Here is a 20,132-nt window from a genome sequence, read left to right as displayed (position 1 = left end):
TATATTTTTTGAACGTTTTCATTTATTTTATCACTTTATTTTTATTTTAGACTTACTAAATTAACATAATGTCATGTTATATGTTTGGACTATAACAATTAGGTTTTCTTAATTAATAAATAATTATTAAAAGCTTCTTATAAATACTATATACCTACATGCATATTTTATGAAATTATCAGAAACATACCAACTTTTGTATACATCATTAATATTAAAAACACTGATATTGCACACTTAAATAAATACATATTGGCACATGAACTAAAAGGTATAAATGTTAAATATTTACTGTTTTTTTAAGTTCCATCACACTTCACATTATAAACATTAATGGATTGAGATCTTGTTTAGAAAGCACTGGTTTATCGATACATTTTGCCGTCGCGGATATGGGAAAGACGCGCGCCCGCCGTCGACAGTGAAATGTTAATGCTTGCCCATGACCGACAAGCCAAAACACAGAAAGTAAAATTCAACAGATTTGCATATTTTGTTAAATAACTGTATGTTAAATAAAAATTCGTTAAATTCGTGATATTTTTAGCGACAGTAGTTTTTAATGAGCCCATTTTGATACTCGGACTAGCATTGTCACACTCTCAGATTATAGATACAATCGTCGGTTATAGAAGTAAATAACTGTATGTATTGGAACTATGCTTAAGTAATCGCATATGATTATTATGATACCTACTAGGTATACTACTGAGTTACTGACGTAAAAAATACTGAAATAGTAAATTCATTTTGTGCTTAATGCCCTCCTGTACAGTAGCACAGATAACATAATATTACATAACAGTAGGTACCTATAAAAATAAATGTAAATATTGTATTCTTTTGTTCCTAAATGTATGAATTTTCCAGATATGACATCCTTGCAGACCTAATAAATATTTTCAAATTTGGGGCTCGTAAAAGACCTTATTTTTCATAAATATTAGTGGTGCTCAGTTTCCGTAGTGACATTAGAACCCGTTCAATAATAATTTAGGTTCCGTAGTTTTCTCTAGCGACCCACAATTTAAGAAGTATTGTACTAGACAAGACGATCCCAGACCATCTTGTACTATTTTATTTTCTCAATGATTGTCTTGCAGTTCTTAGTTATAATGCATATTAGCCATATAAAATAAAACTTGTTAGAATTTACTTACCTACCTACTTTCTAAACAATTTACTAAAATATTTGTAAATAGATATATAGTAATATCCTCCGATATCCTCCGATATAGTTCATCATTATCAGTTAAAAATAATTAAATTATGGACTCTTAGAAACTTATCTATATTTTTAGTACACACATCGCCATCTAGTGACCGTACCTCAAATTAAATATTCTGTTTAATAAACATCCTCCAAAGTGAAAATTATATTATAATCCGAATTTAAACATCTAAAATAAATAAGATTCCAATTTCAAATCTTCAGTTTTGTACTTATTTGCACTGAGTTTTTATTTAATGCTTTGAGTTATATACCTACTTTTTGTAATATTCTATTAAGCGCCCTCTGGTGAAGTATTCTATGATTATTTATAAGAATAATATCTATAGGTACATGCTAAAACTCACAGAGTACTTTTTTGGAAGATTTCTACGCTACACTACACTACGTTGTTATTGTTATTGGCTTAAACATATTTATTTACTTACTCTGAATAGAATATTTAATTTAGTGAATAAACAGACTGTGATACTATAAATTTTCGTGTTTTAGATATTTTTTATATACAATCATTATAGGTATATATGAATTTTATAGAAACTCTAAGAAAGCAAATTTGTAGTTACATCGTATTTACTTCTACTTTATTGGAATACTAAAGTGACTTATTAGTCTACTGCCCACTGTAATTAACCAGTTAAGTAAGTACACAAAATTCACTACAATACAATGAAAATTTTGTGTCTGTCAAAACATAACCTATACTATATTAGAGCTTCGAATAAATGTAAGTTATTTTACTTGTTTATTTTATTAGAATCAATAAGTAACAAAAAATGTTATGTTATTTTTAATATATGAAACTAAACAATAAAAAAAGGTTTAATAATAGGTAAATATGGTATAGGTTCATCGCAATAGTGTGATAAAGTGTAATAATAAACAAAAAAAATGTTTTTGCTGTACTTAATGTTTTACGCTTACTAACTGTAAGCGTGGTACACAAAATATTAGAAAATAACTTTAGAATTTTTTTATATAATTTGAAGGTGTTTTATTACTATATTTGAAATTTAATGAAAAAATACTATCACCAAAAATCAGGCCAAAGTGTGAAGAACCAGAACTGCGGATCACTCCGCAGAGTAACGACATAGTAACTAGGTAATCATATAGATTACCTATTAAAAAAAGATACAATATACATAGATATAATAATTATATCTACTACTTCTTCATTATATATTTAACCTTTATCTAACACTACATACAAAACCTACGTGAGTTTACAACTGGAGGACGTTTGATGGGACATATCAAAAACAACACTACAAGCAATAGGTCAACAAAAGAAAACAATACCTACTAATACTACAAAAAATAAAATGTTATTTAGTAGGTATAAGAAAGGATCTATAAAATATGTACCTACTACATTTTTACATTTTACCTACCTAACAAGAAGAACTTAGAAGAAAAACTAGAGATTAGTTTTAGAATATTACTTAATACTTGCACAAAATAACTTGAGTCATCATACATAAACATAATTATAAAATGATACTGTTGGGTACCAAAACTATTATTGCTGTATTAAATGATCAAATTATGATCCCCCAGCGACTTACGCATATAGAGTAATGACTCACCATAGCGTCACATAAACATTAATAAATAGTACTCAGCATCGTTGCTCAATACATGAAATCGTGTTGGAATACATCTATATGAACAAGTGTCTAACTATATACAAAATGTAACTGATCTCTGCCTATAGGTAACTAATCACTGTAAACTATTTTTGAGAACTATATTAACTTAATAGAACCCAAAACAATTCTCCTAGAAACCATCGTGGTTAAGTTCCAGTGTATTCATTATGATGGTCTACCTGACTTTAATCCTCATCATATTATCATCATTTTACAGTGTCAGATATGAATAAATTATTTCGACAATGACTTTCACTGGTGCTCTGAATATGTATAGTGTTAGCGTACCATTCATATTCATCAATTAAAGGAACCATGTTCAATAAAAAGTTAAAAACATAAACCCGCAAAGAAAACGCCGATTACGAACTAAAATGAACACTCACTAAAAATTGCTAATACAAATGTTTTACTCGTTTATTTTAAAAATATCAAATTTTATAATAATTCCCCTGACATTATTTAGAATATCCCCTAGAATTATTGTTGAACGTAATGTTGTCGCAGGCACCATTTCATTATTATCCATAAAAAAATGTATCTCCAACTGGAAAGTAGTAGATATTTCCGGTTAAAATGTTTTTATCTTGTCTTATTGTCATTGATAAAAATGTCACCTTAAATTTACATTTCCCTATCGGTTTCGATTAATTTAAAAATAGAACATAAGTAAATATTTGAACATTTTTAGAATGTTTTATCGTGTCATTTTATTATTGATAAGAATGTCGCCTTAAATTTTTATTTCCCTATCGGTTTCGATTAATTTAAAAATAGAATACAATAAATATTTGAAAATTTTTAGAATGTTTTATCGTGTCATTTCGTCATTGATAAGAATGTCATCTGAAAAACTTATTTCTCTACAAGTATGACAGTTCTGTCGTCACAGCCGAGACGATGCCACATGGTAATCTCGTGTTTTCGTTTAGATACAATTTTATCATATTGACTTCTGACTTAAATGGCCTTCGCTCGGTGTACATAACGTCTACAATACACATTATACGTAGTGTATACAATCTACAAGAACAGAGACAGAGTAGATTGTTACGACAGTGCAGTCACAAATCTGAAACTGTAAACGTGTTTTGGAGTCCCAGTCGTATTAAGGAGACTACTGTCATTAATAAACAATAACATTTTTAGAGGTATTTAAAAACAGTTTAATTCACTGATCTTCAATTATATTTTGTGTTTTAAACATTATGTTTGTATTAATATTAAATTAATGTTATCTATGCTTTTAATGTAGTTAACTTTTCGTAAAGTATTAGAAATTTAGAATGCACGACTGTAACAGTTATGCGGTAATATATAAAATACATTTAAAAAAATCAAAGTGCAGTTATAAAAAAAGTAAGCTAACATTATGTCTCTAACTCTAAGTTTATTAACCTTATGACAACTTACCACCAGTGCCGGAGCTTTATTGGGAATTAGCACAGCCGGCGCGTACCCAAATATTAAAGTAATTTTATTTAAATTAATCTTGCCGGAATACATTTGTGAAAATTGTACATAAATTGGTTAAGCTTTTTCTGAGGTTAACGACACAAGTGCACGGACAAACAATTATTCTAAGAATATTATTATAAATCAACACAAATAAAAAAAAATGTCTGTCTGTGTTGTATTTCAAATTAACGGTTTTTTACGAAATGTATATGGAAGTACATATGCCGTACTTGTATGCATGTTTATTCTTGCTAATCTCTGAAACCAGTATATCGATTTTGATGGAAATTTCACAGGTAAATGCATAAGGAGTAACATAATCTATTTTTATTTATTTATTTCATAAAAAAAAGTTCGGTTCCACTCGACAAAAAGTTCGATACACACAATTCGCGAATGTTATATAGAATACTGATAGTATTATATATATTTTTATTCTCATATATAATCACCTATTTCATCTGTGATTTGTCTTGGTTGAAAGGTTATCGTGATGTGATCGCTCGATTTATAATCAATTTAAAATCATTAAATGTATATAAACGACGATCATCACTTACCATCAGGGGGAACGAAAGCTTGTTTGCTATTTCAATTACTTAAAAAAATATACAAGCAGTTAGCAGTTCCATATTTATCACAAATATATTCTCATTGTAGGTCTAACATAAAACTAAATGTGACCGCGATTTCGTCCCGAGATGAGGATGTATGGAAGAATCGTCATTTTTAAAGCTAGAAGCTTGAAACTTATTTTTTAGGCTGTTAATAAAATACATCAATATAATATTGAAAGTATGTAAAAATTATACCCTTAAGGGAGTAAAATAATAAAGGGGAGAAAGTGTTTGTAAGGAAATAGGTCATTTTTATCAAGTTTTTTCTTTACCTTTTTATAATTAGCCTAAATAGTTCAAAATGGTCACTATTCCATGTGGGCGGAATCTTGGGCACAGCTAATATTAAATAAAAATAAGCACTGAACTAATAAATTTAAATAGCAAAACGTATTTCGATCTTTAGAAAATTATGTTTAGAATCACTAACTGGGTTTTGATTTACACCATTGTTTTTAAATTTATTCTCCAGTAATATATGTATATACGAAGTGTGTCTATCTATTATACTACTGAATAAGTACCCTTGAATTTAGATTGTGGAGATGGAGGGACTTAAGGTAGCTTTTATCTAAAAAAAAATAGGTGAAAGATAGTTGAACATAAAGATGGTTACCGAAACATTTATCTAAAACAGTGTATATAAGGACTCTATACCTCACATTATTTTTATTATGTATAGATATATCTAAGATATTCAAATGGAGATCCTAACTGATTACTTATTTTTTTATTTTCCTCAGGAAATGCGTGACGTATAATGACGATGGAAAATAATTTAAATGATCCAGGTAGGGACATTGAATACTTATTTTTATGCGTGTAACTGAATTAACGCATTCGCTAAAAGTTAGTCTCAACCTTCGCTATTGAGGAGTTTGAAACTAACGTTTTAGTATGGAAATCTTACATTATTTTATGGTGTAATAAGTGGAATCGTAGAAAAACCAACTCTATTAATTATAGACTACAACGTTCTAGATAATATTATTTATTTAATAAATAAACAATATTTAAAAATGCATCTTCGTTTGTATATCTTTACACCGAGAAAATACTAGGTACTTATACTCTAATCAAATTATTAAGAATTACGACAAGTATTTCATTAAGTAATACTGATAAATGTTGTTGTAATTGTAATTATCACAAGCATTAAATATTTTTTTGCATTTCCTATGTAGAAATTAGTAACCACGTTATTTCAGTTATTTTTTTTTTGTACGCTTGGTAATTAAAGTTTTAACAGTTTGTAATATACAAAATAATTAAATAAAAAATAAAATTACTTATTGTGTTTATAGGTGCTCGAGTGTATACGTTCGTAGGTAAACAAAATTTCCTGGTTTTATTTATAGCACAGTTTTTTTGCTATATTGCACTATAAGCTTGATAAAATTATTTATATAATTATTTATATACGAAACGGTGACTTCGACAAACACTTATATACAGATGCTTTGTATTTCTATTACTACACATGTATAAATATAGCTATATTTATTATTTGCAAACCAATAAAAAATATACACAGAAAAAATATTGGCGCTGTAATGTTGTACTGAATACTATTAGGTACCTACTATATTTTTATACTGATAATGTAATGATAGATTTGATTCTCTATGCTATTATGTTTAATCTGTTCGATTATTCCTAACATGAACACGCCTTATATATACAATTATTTATCACCGCAAAAATAAAACATTAATTGGCTTAACATTCGAGTTTTAAGTGTGGGGAAGAAATTCAGTAATCTAGTTTCACGGCTGTTCCCATTAATATAAATATCTACAATATACTTTGCGTATGACAATTTAATTAGGTATATTATTTTATTTATACAAATCGTCATTATCTAACCGAAACTAAAGTAAATAATAAATAAGTTTAGTTTATAAGGATATATTACTGGGAACAGCCGTTAATATTGGGATGAAATAGCTTGTAGATTAAAAATTTAAATCTGGTATTGCTTGGAAGTTTCGGCACTTCATAGTGGTTGTGGGATCGTCATTTAATATTTATAATTACAATTATTGTCATTTGCACCTACATATTTACAGGTAAATACTCGTATTATATCTCCAGTCCATAATTTAAATATGATTGTCCGTGCTGTGTCAAGATCACCTTCTAGATAAGAATGTCGATAGGGATTTCTCTCAAACTATAGCTATATATAGAATATATATAAAATACTTCAATATGGAAAATAAAATTGCAAGAAAAAATAATAACGATTTGTTCATAATTATATAATTTATTATTATTACATTAATTCATTGTAATTTTTTGTTTTGTCCTATTTTATGATAGCTTACTACTTATGATCCTTACTAATACCTCCTAATAATACTACCTTAGTAACAATTATTAAAAATGAAATACATATTACAACTCAGTAATCAATCTATTAAAATATATATATCTATATATGACATAAGCATAAGCATGTCGATTCTTATATAGTTAGTCTATCGGACATCCTTTTATATATAAAAAGGTTTACTACATGATCCATGAGATCACTGTTAAATCACTTTTATTACTGTTTCTATATGACTTATTAACTCTATTATTTTCGTTTTCATAACTTAGAGGTGCAAATTTGATATATGATAAAAACCCAAATGTGGTAGAGATGTAAATAAACGACTATGATAAATATGGTAGTATAACACTTATGACAGTATCTTACGTATCAGGTATAAGCCAGTATAAATAAGTACGGGCGAAATTGGAGATATAAAAAGAATTATAATGATTATGACGTTTGGTTTAAATGCAGCTCAACGAGTAGACATGCGTATATCTATCTTCTATATAATTAAAAGTAAAAGCTATTATGTAAACAAAATAAAGATCTATGTACTTGCATACAAGTTCTATTACGCCACTGCCAGAGTTTTCAGAGGCGCTCCCGAACATATAAGTTCGCTACAAATTACAAAGTTATTAATTTTATAATCGAATACGTACATTTTCTACTCTTAAATTCTTATATTTCTAGTAGTTATATACATATATTTAGTAGGTAGGTATAGACTTTCTATTCCACCAAAGTATATTTAAATTTTAATATGACACTAAAGTTCCGCCTCGCATTATTCGTGTCTGATAATTTCGGAACTAAAACTTGTTAAATTAATGGATTTACCTACCAAACTATATTAATTTACATTTGTTTGGCTAGTGGAACAATCTCGAGAAGTGAACATTCATAAAGAAATAAAGGCTTTTGAACACAGTATTCATGGAGTTGAAAAACGGACAAATATTTTTGTATTAACAATTTAATGTTTTATTTTTTTATTGACAGATGAGAAAAACGAGGGATCTAGTGACAAGTATGTACATTATATGGTTCATTTGTAATCTGAGTGTTAATAATAGGTCTTAAATTATTACTTTATATTTTAGTTGGTGGGAGAAATTATGTTTACGATGTCACCAAGAAGACCCAACACCGTCCTGGCAACCGTCTTGGTGGACAAAATTATTCCCTTTTCCTTTCTTCTCTACATACAGACAGACGGCACAGCAGCTTTGCATCATTATGTTCTGTAAGTATATTTAGCTTATGAATTTTCCAAATATAGAGGTACTGTTTTGTTTTTTTAATTCAAAATCGATTTCAAGGGTTTTATTTAACTTTTCAAGATAAGTTAAATAAAATCCTTGAAATCGAAAAAGCATGATTGGCTTTTATTGGAAATTTACTAAAGTAATTTACATAAACAAGAATACGTAGGTAATATTAAAAAATAATAGTTTCTTTTGAAAAATTGCAGTGCAAGCGTTATTATATTCCAGAATATAAAGGCTCCTTTTTTAAGAAAAAAAGCAATTTTTGTATATTAATGAAAAGAATACATAATTTCAAATACGGATATACCTACCTACCTGGGATGTTGTAGCTTGCATTAATGCATAAAACTCAACACCTAATCTATAGTTTTCTATGTACACAATTTACGACCATTCCAAAAATATTGGTGGCTAGCTGTTTTTAATTAATTAGCTATGTATAGTACTTGCCTAAATTAAACATTTTCCTGATTTACATAATACTGTTAGTGCACAAACAAATGAAGTTTTATCTCGGTAAACGCTATTTTATGTACATTAACCACTTCAAATATTCGCTCTACCTTTTCACATATTTGTATAAATAATGTGAAATTGATAATGCAGTTAAGATATGTAGACAGTTGTTGTTATATGTAATCATAATGTAAACAGTTGGATTCTATTAATTTAGTTTAAGAATTTTATACTAATTAATAATTTACAGACCTAGATCAGTTAGATATGAAACATTATTTTCTTCATGAAAATAAAACTCAAGTCGTATGATGGTAACCATTTACCATCAGATTGTTTGTCACCGTCGTAGTATAAAATATATACTTATATCTACAATATACCAACCTCGAAATATACCTAATCAACTCCTTTTCATCGAAATTTATTAGCCTTAAGTATTTGAAAGTTCATGACCGAAGTAAATACGAAACATATCTTTAAAACACATCTAGTAGTAGTTGTAGTAAGAAATACCAGAATTAGATATTATACAATTATTGTAGACTCGCAACCTGTCCTTGAACTATGCTAACCGTCACTAAGATGACTAAGAAAATATTCAGTACCTTCGAGACCTCAAGAAAGTTATTGTCATATGTGAAGATATCCTATTTTTAGAGGCAATGTTTTTTTTATTTTTATTGCAGTTCTACTAACCTGGGGCATCCTGTACGCAGAGTTAGGAGAATCTGTGGGCTTAAATGGCGAGCTCCTTAGCATGACCTTTTTAGTCATAGCGGCGTACTTAATTGGATGGCTGTGGTTAAAAATCACTACGTTACCGGCACTTATAGGCATGTTGGTGACAGGAATTTTATTCCAAAACTTAAATATAATACACATGACCGACACTTATAGGAAGCTGAACCAAGATTTGAGGTATAGGCTAAATAAATAAATAATCAATCTCGAAATTATAAATCATTTATATTTTATATCCTTCAGGATTCACTAGTCTCACATTCACATTAAACGTAGTTAAATATACTATATACCAACGAAAATACAACTTTTTACCCCTCCGATCGATCCCCCGTCTAATTCAAAGGGGAATCGAAATTATGGCCTCAGCCGAGGTTCGAACCCCTAACTGAGCCCACAGACTAAAGTCATATTAGCCAGCCGGGAGTTGACCTTTTCCTCCTCTAAATCTAAATAAGTCCTTCCGCGGGGTTAGAGTGCCATCTGCACTCGCTCTCTATCATCCGGTGAAGCTGTAAAGTCCAGCTGCTGCCAACCGGCAAAAAAAATAAATATTCACCGAAACGTGCACCTATAGTATTACATCTCCTGTTTTTTTTTCAGGAAAGTAGCCTTAGTTATTATTTTAACTCGAGCAGGACTAGGCTTGGATGCTGCAATTTTAAGAAAGCACTATGTAGCAGTCTTACAATTAGGTTTATTGCCGTGGCTGGTCGAATGCGTTGCCATTAGTGTTACTTCGCATTACTTATTGGGATTGCCTTGGATATGGGGTAAGATTTTTATAAAGAACCATTTTTATTAATAACTACCTGTACACGCGACTTCGTCCGCGTGGAATTTAACTTAATTTTTCTAAAATAAAAGTAACCTAAGTTACTCCTTATTACATCAGCTACCTGCCAAAAAAAGTCCCGTCAAAATCGGTCCAGCTATTTCATAGATTAGCCGGAACAAACAGACAGGCAGACAAAAATTGTAAAAAATGTTATTTTGGTGTGTATCCTATTTATATTCATATGTATGTAGTAAAAAACGTTTATTTCAATATTACAAACAGACACTCCAATTTTATTAATGTGTATAGATCATTTATATGTATAGATAATGCCAGTGTTCAGTCGATATTTTTAATGTTTCAAACAAACAATTTAATATCCATATTAATTTGATTTTGATCCTTATGCAGTTATGTTAATTTACAATTTTTTTTCTGCGGGTTTAGTTACATCCCTATAACCCGTATATTTATATAAATTTCCACTAGTCTGAAAGATATTATGGGCTTAGATTTTTTGATATCCCATTGCCAACAGCTACAACAGCTAAATCTCTGATCCAAAATGTAAACTTTCTAATATTAGTATATACCTATAACTGATTTTGACTGTGCATTGAGAATAATATATTTGCATATTTGTTTTCAAAGTATATTATTTATTTAATTCCAGGTTTCCTCTTGGGGTCAATGATAGCTTCAGTATCTCCAGCTGTAGTTGTCCCCTGTCTCTTCAGGTTGAGAGACGTGGGCTATGGTGTTTCTAAAGGAATACCAACATTGCTTCTGGCTGCTGCAGCCATAGATGATTCCATCAGTGTTGCAGTTTTCGCTATAATTTTGAATGCTATGTTCTCTCCGGGTTCGGTGACTTTCAATATTGTAAAGGTATTAATGACTTTTTTAAATAAATTACTATTTTTTTATTACTGTAGTGTAAATGGACTACAAAAATAAGTATTAATATGTACATATTATGTAATATTGTCTTATCTGTAATACAATATGTATGTAATAAAATTATTTTATAATTCTTGAAATACTAGGTCAACACATTTTAGAGATTTTTGTGCAATTAATTACTTATTACCAAGTACTTAGTACCATTTAAATGCAAGTTAAATAAATGAATTGACTATTTTAGGGACCACTATCAATAATCGTTGGCGTATTGTTTGGATCACTATGGGGTGCCATGCTTGCTATAATACCAGAGAAGGGCGATATATATATGGTGCCTTTGAGATTTTTAGCATTATTTTTAGGAGGACTGTTCGCTTTGTTCATATCAAGTCTAATCGGATGGAGTGGAGCAGGTAAGAACATCTTAAATATTCATAAATAGCACTGGATTTATGGTCTAAATATAGCCACCCTAATCTATATAAATTAAATTGATTTATAGTATCTGTTCGTAATTTTAAATTAACAGATTTTTAGTAAATGGACTTTTGTATACAGTAATGTCTGCCTGTATGTTTTTGCTAATCTCTGAAACTACTGGTCCGATTATGCCGGTACTTTCACTCGTAGATAGCTAATGTAAATAGGAAGTAACTTAGGCTTTTGTTTTGACCGAATCTATGTTTCTAGGACCACTTGCCATAGTTTCATCAGGATTCGTTGCAGCCTATTTCTGGGAGAAACAAGGATGGGTCGTCAATAAGAATCCAGTTAGCAACATATTCAGAATATTATGGATATTTTTTGAGCCTATTCTCTTTGCTTTCACTGGTGCACAGATTACGGTATGTAAAATTGGATATTTTTGATAAAATATGTCTATCACTATATACAGTAAAGAAATATTTGTTTGGCTATATGTATTTTTAATCTTAAAGATTATTGTATTTGAATTTTTTTTCTACGTCATATTATATTTGGATTGGAATAAATTTCATGTTCATGTAGTAGGTATATAGAAATACAGTAGTAAGCATGCATTGCAAAAGCATTCATAGACTGATAATCCTTGATATAAATAATAGTAGGTTATGTACGATTTGGCAAATATTGCATAGTTAGGTACTTATAACCAAACTGTAAATTTCATTTCCTCACGTACATTCTTTTCAACTCTTACGATTATATTAGGTTACTTACCAAATAGATAATAATAAATAATAAAAAAATCGACCATTTTGTCCACAGATTAGTGCCTTGGACCCTGAAGTTATTAAAATGGGAGCGATATGCCTTATTTCGTGTTTATTGCTTCGAGTTATAGCGACTTTCCTGGTTAGTTTCGGATGTGGGCTAAATAAAAAAGAAAAACTGTTCATCGGTGTAACTTGGCTTGCTAAGGCTACTGTACAGGTAAAATCATCATCATTTGATATATTAAATTGAAAATCTATTTTAAGCTTAAACGCGATCTTTCAATGTTTTAGTTACCATGCACAAAACAATTATTTCTTAATCAATGCGTATTCTATAATTGTATATGTATATATAATCTATACTAATATTATAAATGTGACAGTAAGTCTGTTTCTTACTTTTTTGTAGAATCAAAAAATATGACTATTCAAAAGTCATTATTTTAAGTTCATTTGAAATTTGGCTGAAAGAGCACAAATATTTCACTTAAAGATTGTATCTCCAAAACGAAATCGGGCTTCCTTTTGTGTTTAAAAAAAAAGCAGACGTAATCATCGCTGTTTTAGCGATGATTACGTCTGCTTTTTTTTATTAAAACAAAATTATCCAAGGTACTAATTTGAAATTGTGTTACAGGCCGCCTTAGGTCCCGCTGCATTAGACCTTGTAAATAGCGGCCAAACATCTGGTCTTCCACCATCAGAAGAAGAACAACATTCTAAAGCACTTCTTGCTGTGAGCGTACTCAGTGTAATAATATCAGCTCCTTTAGGTGCGATCCTCATTGCCATAACTGGGCCAAAATTGTTATCAAAAGGTAAGTTATACATTACGGTAGATATAGACTAATTAATTAGTAATCTTTACTATATTTAATATTTATATACTAGACTAGATATACATATAAGTAATATTAGCATAGATACAGTATATATATACAGTATATATATTCGTGGATATAATGTAGAATACTGCATCATCCAGGACATCCTTCATGTTTTGCCATTTCACTGAATTAAAAAGTTATGTTTCTTCAGCTTCAGCTATAATATCTAAGGCCCGTGGCAAATACATCATCATGATAATGTATTGGGGATGCAGTCCTCTTTTTATCAATAATTGTTTCATGTTCTAGTTTCTTAAATTAATTAAACTTTTTTTAGTATAGTATGTAATAGGCTTATTATAGGATTCTTTCTATGTTCAAGGCACCCTCAGATCAAAGCCTGTGTTATTTTGCCCAATTTATGACGCTATTCTGAAGCCACTATTGATAAAAAATTGATAAACAATTATTGTGATTCAAATAAGAACCTTCTCTTTTACATTCCATATCCGTTATTTTAGACGCCAAGTAGCTTGGTTTGTAAGCTGTATTTCGGCAGAATGCAGCAGTAGTTAAATTACATTATAAGAGGTATGATTATAAGAGATATCTTCGTCATCTGAAATCGAAAGAGTATCACGGGCGTCACATGACATGATCTTGTACTGTTTATTAATATAGGCGAGTTACCGGTTACCGGCGGATAGATATATGACGGACAAGTCCGTCAATTATTTCCATTCATTATATTCATCATAAAAAAAAATATCTATGCACAAGTTTGCTTTTTATGTTTTATAATTTCTAGACGTTTTTTAGTGTTTAGGAAATTGTTAACATTGTTATTAATAAAATGCATGTCTTATTCACAGGTGACGATTCTAAAAATAACGACGACATCGAAGTTACGCAAAGGATAGACACCCAATTATAATCTCGCCTCTTTTTCTAGTCTTAATTGTTAATTAATTGAACCACCTCGTTAAAAATAATGTCACCTTCTACAACTTGAAGAATGTGATATTTACCCCTGACCAATATGGGTAGATTTTTTTTTATATTATCGTAAAGAATTATGTCAAAAGTTATTTTTTAGTTTATTGATATCAAATATGGAACAAACAAAAACAGGAATTGAAGAGTTATAAGTATCGTATATTCTGGCCCAATTAAGGGTTGACTTTGGGAACAAAAAAATCTTGAATTAAAGTCACTATTGAAATAGAAGACTGCAGACATTAGACAATGTAGTAGATGATACAAATTAATAGATACTTAAATTAATGATTTATGTTACTAAGTAATAATAATGAAATCTTCTAAAATTCGTACTTACATAAAAAATGTAATTATCGATACTTACTTTATATCGAATAACGATCTGATTTACTTACTGTATGAACTTGTACTTAATACCCGAAGGTAATATTTGTCAAAGGACCAAGTCAAAATATTTTTGTCAAATTAAAAACAAAAAGGAAAGCAACTGTGTACTTATATGTATGTAAAGCACCATTAGGGAATTTAGATCTGGAACTATTTTCATACAAATGAGATCTTACAATGTATTACTATACCGTTGTGTGTACTTAAATAAAATTAAGGATATTAATTATTCAGACCCGGACATAGCTATACATACTATACTAGCCCTAGATATTATACTATCCCTAACAAAACAAATCTTGTGTAAGACTACATAAAATATTTATATTTTTTTGTATAAATACTTATATTTTGTAAATAATACATTATATAAATCCGAATATTACTAATTATGATACTTATATAGAAAAATGTTTATATTATACAGGTATGTGCCTTACAAAGCCAACCTTCAGAATGATCGTTGAAATTTTAATAAAATGTATAAAATCTTATGTATTTTCGATTAGGTAATATTAAATCTTATATTACATTTATATACTTAAAACATTTATTGTGTAGAACAGTTGTATTGTAGTTTGTACTTAACTTATTAAACATTTTTAATCAATTAAAGATCATAGATTTGTTTATCCCTCATTACACAGGGCCATTGTAAATAGAGTAGTTTTTTATTTTCTTGTCTCATCTCATACATATTTAAATAGTTCAGTTGTGGCCTCCCCTATAAACCATCGAGGTTAATTCCTGGTTAATGTGTCACAATGGGCTATCTTACGTTCATTTTATGATACTTAACCGGTGCGGAGTCAGCTTATACCGTTTGAGCAATCTGGTCGATTGAATAATCATTCATTTAAAAAAGTATATTCTGTTTGTATTTTATCCCCGTAATCTTTCTTTAAATCAGTTTGTAGAACTAACACTTTCACAGGTCTAAATAAAACGTAGTGATTATTATCTCAGCGATCTAAAATCGAACTATAAACTATGGAATGTCAATGTCAAAATTACCAAGCATGTTTGACATTGTTTTGATTTATTTTTTATTTTTGTTTGTATTGTTTTTCACTAACAGTTGTTAATTAATACTATATTCTATATAATGTGCCTCATTGTAAAGTGAATATAAACAAAACCGAACTTATATTATTAAAACAATGTCTGTAATAGTATTTGCTATAGCTAGTGAAAGCGGTGTACCTATATTCTCAAGAAAACGCGGTAACAATGAAAATGTAAGTAAGAAACATGAATCAGTATAAACATATTTTAAAAGCTTAACATATAAAATGAATACATATGAAAATGCAAAGCTCAAAACTAAATTAGGAAGTTGAAAAGTATCATATATGAAACATTTGTATTTACATATTTATCTCTGAATTTTTGTTATATTTAATTTGGTTGACACCCCTGGCTAGTGTACACTAGAGGGCTGACCTGATATTTCCGACAACATCACTATTACATTGAAACTGTGCATTGAAAGTTTGCAGACTTCCTGAAACTATCCTTTAGTTTCCTTCCTTTAAATAATTTACATATAATATTTCTTTCAGATTCAGTTTTCAACTATTGCATCCCTGCATGGCATTAATATGTTTAGTAAATGCCACAAGATATCAATGGTAAATACTCATGTTGACAATGGAACAATAATTTGGAAGGAATATTGTAAAAGGTATTGTTTTTATTTTATAGTGATATATTTCTAATTAGTAATGAACAGTAAATTGACATGTGAAATTTTGATTAAGACTTGTTACAGACATAATGAATTTTATGAAAATAATGCAATTATTTTCATAAAATTCAATATATATATATATGTAAAAATTATCTTTGTATTTTTAAAATCTGTCAACTATTTATTTTATTTAACAAACATAGAAATATTAAAATTTCCTATTTATAATATTAGTCTAGGTAACAAAACATCTTTTAATTTCAGCATCACATTAATTGGAGTAGCTACAGGTGGCCTTGAGTGTGACCTTGAACTGTTATTATCCTGTGTTCATGATGTTATGGTTTTTTCTATTGGCAAGAAAGAGTTAGAAAACATGAAAAACATAGATCAAGTAAAAAGAGACTTAAGGCCGTGCTATCCTATTTTAGACTATCTTCTAGAATCATTAGATCCTAATGCAGTCTCCAGTTCATTTCCAACATTAGTACTTGATCTTATTCAAAGTATTTTATGTCCACAAGCACAACAGTTACAGGTATGTTATTGACGGAGAAAATGATAGTACATAATTTTACAGTACAGTTGAAATTAACATTTTATATCACACTATGTGGCATGGTTTTTCCCACACAACATACTCATTATGTCCTGTTTACATGCTAATTTCAGAAAATGTTTACTCAGTGGATGTGATGTGTGTAATATAAATATATAATAAAACTTGTAGAGACATTTTGCAAGAGCAAAAATAAACTTTACAAATTTGCAGATTCTTCACTTTAATTTGTTAAATAAATGACTAAAGGCATAAAAAATTATTAATGATAATGAATATTTGTGGGTCAGTAAGAAAAAAACAACACTTATAGACATAAAGGTTAGTCATTCTGCTGTATTTCAGTCTCTTGATGGAAGGTAACAATGAAAAGAATGTAATTGCATCCTTTAATTCCATAAGTGACAGCCTCGGTGGTCTAGTGGTAAAGTATCTGCTTTATTATCCGATGGTCACACATCAGATAATAAAGAGTGGTCATGGTCATAACACAAACTCTGCTTAACTTAGAACTAGATGGCATTGTATGGATTGTCTTGAGATGTTATTATTATAAGTAATTTGTTAAGTTTAATTCCTTAACTAATTTTTGTTTGTTCTAGCAAGCATTAGACAATTATGCAGAAAATGTAACTGGGCGATGGGCATGTCTCGCCATTCATGGTCATTTAGTAGCAACCAGCTCCGATTTTGATGAATTGGATCCCAGAGAAGCTCGACTGCTGCTCCTACTTGCTGCTGCACAAGATGGCGCTCCCCTAAGAGACACACCAGTTTATTTACCGCTAATGAGCCCCGATGTATGTTTCTGAATTATGCTTTATCCTTTTCTACTGACTTCTCAATTTTCATGTATTTGTGTTACTACAGTTATTATAAACTATGTTAAAATTTTGGACTTTTTACATCTCAAAGGTCCTAAGTTCTGAACAATACCAAAAACACAACACAATTTTATTTTTCTGACTGATACTCCCGTGATAGAAAATGCTCGTTAATCATTAGTCAATACTTTTCGATAATATCTAAATATTCTTGCTGATCTGGTCCGGACTTGACCTTGATGCATTCACCACAATTTGAACAGTTCAAATGCTATAACTTCCATGAATTCATAATAAAATCATAGCCTTATTGCTAATATTGCAAAAATTATCTTGTTTGTCGAAATATAATATACTACACAATCTTTTTTTGCGTGGTATGTGATGCTTTGTGTTGTGCTGATGAACTTTTACAGGTAGCATTTCGGGCAGTTACTTGCAAATTGTTAGCCGATGTCTATGTGGTTGTAATTTGTGGTGCCACTCCACCTCTATCGCAAATAGACGAAATAGTTCTGCAGTGTTGGGAGACTTACGCGCAAACAATAAAAGAAGCTAAACTGGTGTATCCGAGGAATTTTCCAATAAGCATTACATTTGAGAGTAGTGTTTTGGGGTAAGGACTGATATATATTTAGTTAATTGTTTTATTTAGACTGAAAACTATCAGAATGAACTGCAGACTCACTTGTATTCAGTATTAATTCTTATTTCTTAATAGAATATATTGATTCAAAATATTCAAATATGTAATTGTGATTGCAGAATCCTTTTAATAAATATAAATAAACGAAGATGTGTATTTTCTCGACATTTACATGCGTCCGTACAGAAAACTCGTAGCATGTCAGGAGCTCATCGCATGGACATATTAAGAACATTCTATGTCACAACTGCAAGAGACTTAGCACCAGAATTAAAAGTCAAAGACCACAACAATGAAGGTAAATAATTAGTTAAATATAGCAGTAGATTAAGGTATATAACTAAACTAATATTCTAAAATGGAAAGAATTGAGTTTTTGTTTATATTGTATAAATTCAAAAAATAGTGGATGAGGTCGTCAGTCACGTTTAAGATGAGCATATGAAATTTGGATGAATGACAGACGAAATATTCAATGTTAATTTGATAAGATAATGCATGTGAGCGTACATACAAAAGGTTGGAAAATAACTTTAAATTAATCATATTATTTTTCATTTCAGCAGGGCATTCGGCAGTTTCTGATTTAGGAGACTGTATATGTGAGACATATTGGAGTTCTGAATACCATAAATGTCATGGACAGAGATCTGGAAATATTTTATGCTGTGTACTATATGCATCTACCGTTCATACACATGCTATGAGGTAATAATTTATTATAAAATTAAATTGATCTAGTAACGGAATGACGAACTCTTCTAGATACTTTTAAACAAAATCATTTGGATAGATTAATAAAAACCCGTTTGTCTGCAATTACGAGATATCCATTCTCCGTGTCCATAAAAAATACTAATATCATCAATTGTATGGTATACAGACAATAAATACCTATTATTTATATTAAATTGTATTGTTACAGAATGATTACCAGTCAAATATTGCAAGAGCTGAACACAAACAAAGAAATATGTTGGTGATAAATTGTATAATTATTAAGTTATCCGTCCAAATAATAAAAGAAATTAAATGCTAAAATAATTTATTTTTATTCAATGTACTGCACCAGAACATTCAAATCTATTACACACAATAATGTGATGGATATTTATCAAAATGTAAGTCACTAAAAAGGCAATTATGTATATAATATTGATCAACCTTGCAATGGATTACAGCTGTGTATGGTCTTACAATTAAAATATAAAGAATTTGCTTATAGTTATATTTGTCACATATTTAGCAGTTATAAATGAAAGCAGTTATTCGAATTATAACTATTCCAAAGCATAAAGACCTACTGGAAATCCATCCCATCTGGATTTATTACATAAAATCATGATAGTCAAGAAACATGTATAATACTAAATTGGCAAACTACAAATAGTTAATGCAGTTTTCTATTATCAGATCAAGAACCTACAGATTTCTCAGGCTAAACAATACAAAATAGAATATGACTAAATCACACGTAAATAAATTATATATATTCCACATACAGCAATACCGCAATAAAGTATTAATGACTGAGTTATATAAAAATAATACGAGAAAGACAATAATATATG

The 20,132-nt window shown here is 29.5% G+C and overlaps 3 protein-coding genes across 11 annotated transcripts in view; 2 read left to right on the top strand and 1 right to left on the bottom strand.

Annotated features, from left to right (window-relative positions):
* The window catches only part of LOC131842042 (lipase member H-A), a 35,413-nt gene extending 35,067 nt beyond the window's left edge, over positions 1 to 346 (bottom strand). Inside the window, exon 1 of the mRNA XM_059190474.1 lies at positions 191 to 346. Coding sequence (XP_059046457.1) covers positions 191 to 251 — 61 coding nt within the window. The 5' untranslated portion in view covers positions 252 to 346. The remainder of the gene's footprint in view (positions 1 to 190) is intronic.
* A 1,286-nt stretch (positions 347 to 1,632) lies between these two features.
* On the top strand, positions 1,633 to 15,408 carry LOC131842091 (sodium/hydrogen exchanger 9B2-like). Of its 8 annotated transcripts, none has more exons than XM_059190586.1 (13): positions 1,633 to 1,872; positions 5,702 to 5,749; positions 6,263 to 6,286; positions 8,284 to 8,311; positions 8,385 to 8,527; positions 9,698 to 9,929; positions 10,356 to 10,525; positions 11,204 to 11,418; positions 11,675 to 11,846; positions 12,124 to 12,278; positions 12,682 to 12,846; positions 13,267 to 13,447; positions 14,329 to 15,408. In XM_059190586.1, exons 2-13 carry the CDS (start codon positions 5,719 to 5,721, stop codon positions 14,388 to 14,390), a joined length of 1,578 nt encoding a protein of 525 aa, XP_059046569.1. In that variant the 5' UTR covers positions 1,633 to 1,872; positions 5,702 to 5,718; the 3' UTR covers positions 14,391 to 15,408. The 8 variants fall into 8 exon arrangements, with proteins under 8 accessions (XP_059046569.1, XP_059046573.1, XP_059046576.1 ...); XM_059190588.1 differs by lacking the exon at positions 1,633 to 1,872 and adding an exon at positions 1,915 to 1,958; XM_059190589.1 differs by lacking the exon at positions 1,633 to 1,872 and adding an exon at positions 2,300 to 2,335.
* A 486-nt stretch (positions 15,409 to 15,894) lies between these two features.
* On the top strand, positions 15,895 to 20,099 carry LOC131842092 (protein fuzzy homolog). 2 transcript variants are annotated; one of them, XM_059190596.1, is made up of 8 exons: positions 15,895 to 16,080; positions 16,405 to 16,526; positions 16,797 to 17,070; positions 17,694 to 17,891; positions 18,332 to 18,531; positions 18,681 to 18,859; positions 19,128 to 19,269; positions 19,487 to 20,099. In XM_059190596.1, exons 1-8 carry the CDS (start codon positions 16,003 to 16,005, stop codon positions 19,542 to 19,544), a joined length of 1,251 nt encoding a protein of 416 aa, XP_059046579.1. In that variant the 5' UTR covers positions 15,895 to 16,002; the 3' UTR covers positions 19,545 to 20,099. The 2 variants fall into 2 exon arrangements, with proteins under 2 accessions (XP_059046579.1, XP_059046578.1); XM_059190595.1 differs by having other exon boundaries at positions 15,900 to 16,080; positions 19,125 to 19,269.
* Positions 20,100 to 20,132: the final 33 nt, after the last annotated feature.

This window comes from Achroia grisella, unplaced genomic scaffold (assembly GCF_030625045.1).
Source record: "Achroia grisella isolate CSIRO2021 unplaced genomic scaffold, CSIRO_AGI_Agris_v1 utg204, whole genome shotgun sequence".
Lineage (NCBI taxonomy): Eukaryota > Metazoa > Arthropoda > Insecta > Lepidoptera > Pyralidae > Achroia > Achroia grisella.
Note: the sequence above shows the minus strand (reverse complement) of the source record. Positions and strands in the feature narration are given on the sequence as shown.

Coding starts and splice junctions, on each gene's coding strand:
- LOC131842092 (XM_059190595.1), top strand. CDS start 16,003: ATGTCTGTAATAGTATTTGCTATAGCTAGTGAAAGCGGTGTACCTATA. Junction 17,892..18,331: donor TACCGCTAATGAGCCCCGAT/GTATGTTTCTGA, acceptor GAACTTTTACAG/GTAGCATTTCGGGCAGTTAC. Junction 18,532..18,680: donor TTTGAGAGTAGTGTTTTGGG/GTAAGGACTGAT, acceptor TTGTGATTGCAG/AATCCTTTTAATAAATATAA.
- LOC131842091 (XM_059190586.1), top strand. CDS start 5,719: ATGACGATGGAAAATAATTTAAATGATCCAG. Junction 5,750..6,262: donor AAATAATTTAAATGATCCAG/GTAGGGACATTG, acceptor TTGTGTTTATAG/GTGCTCGAGTGTATACGTTC. Junction 8,528..9,697: donor GCTTTGCATCATTATGTTCT/GTAAGTATATTT, acceptor TTTTTATTGCAG/TTCTACTAACCTGGGGCATC.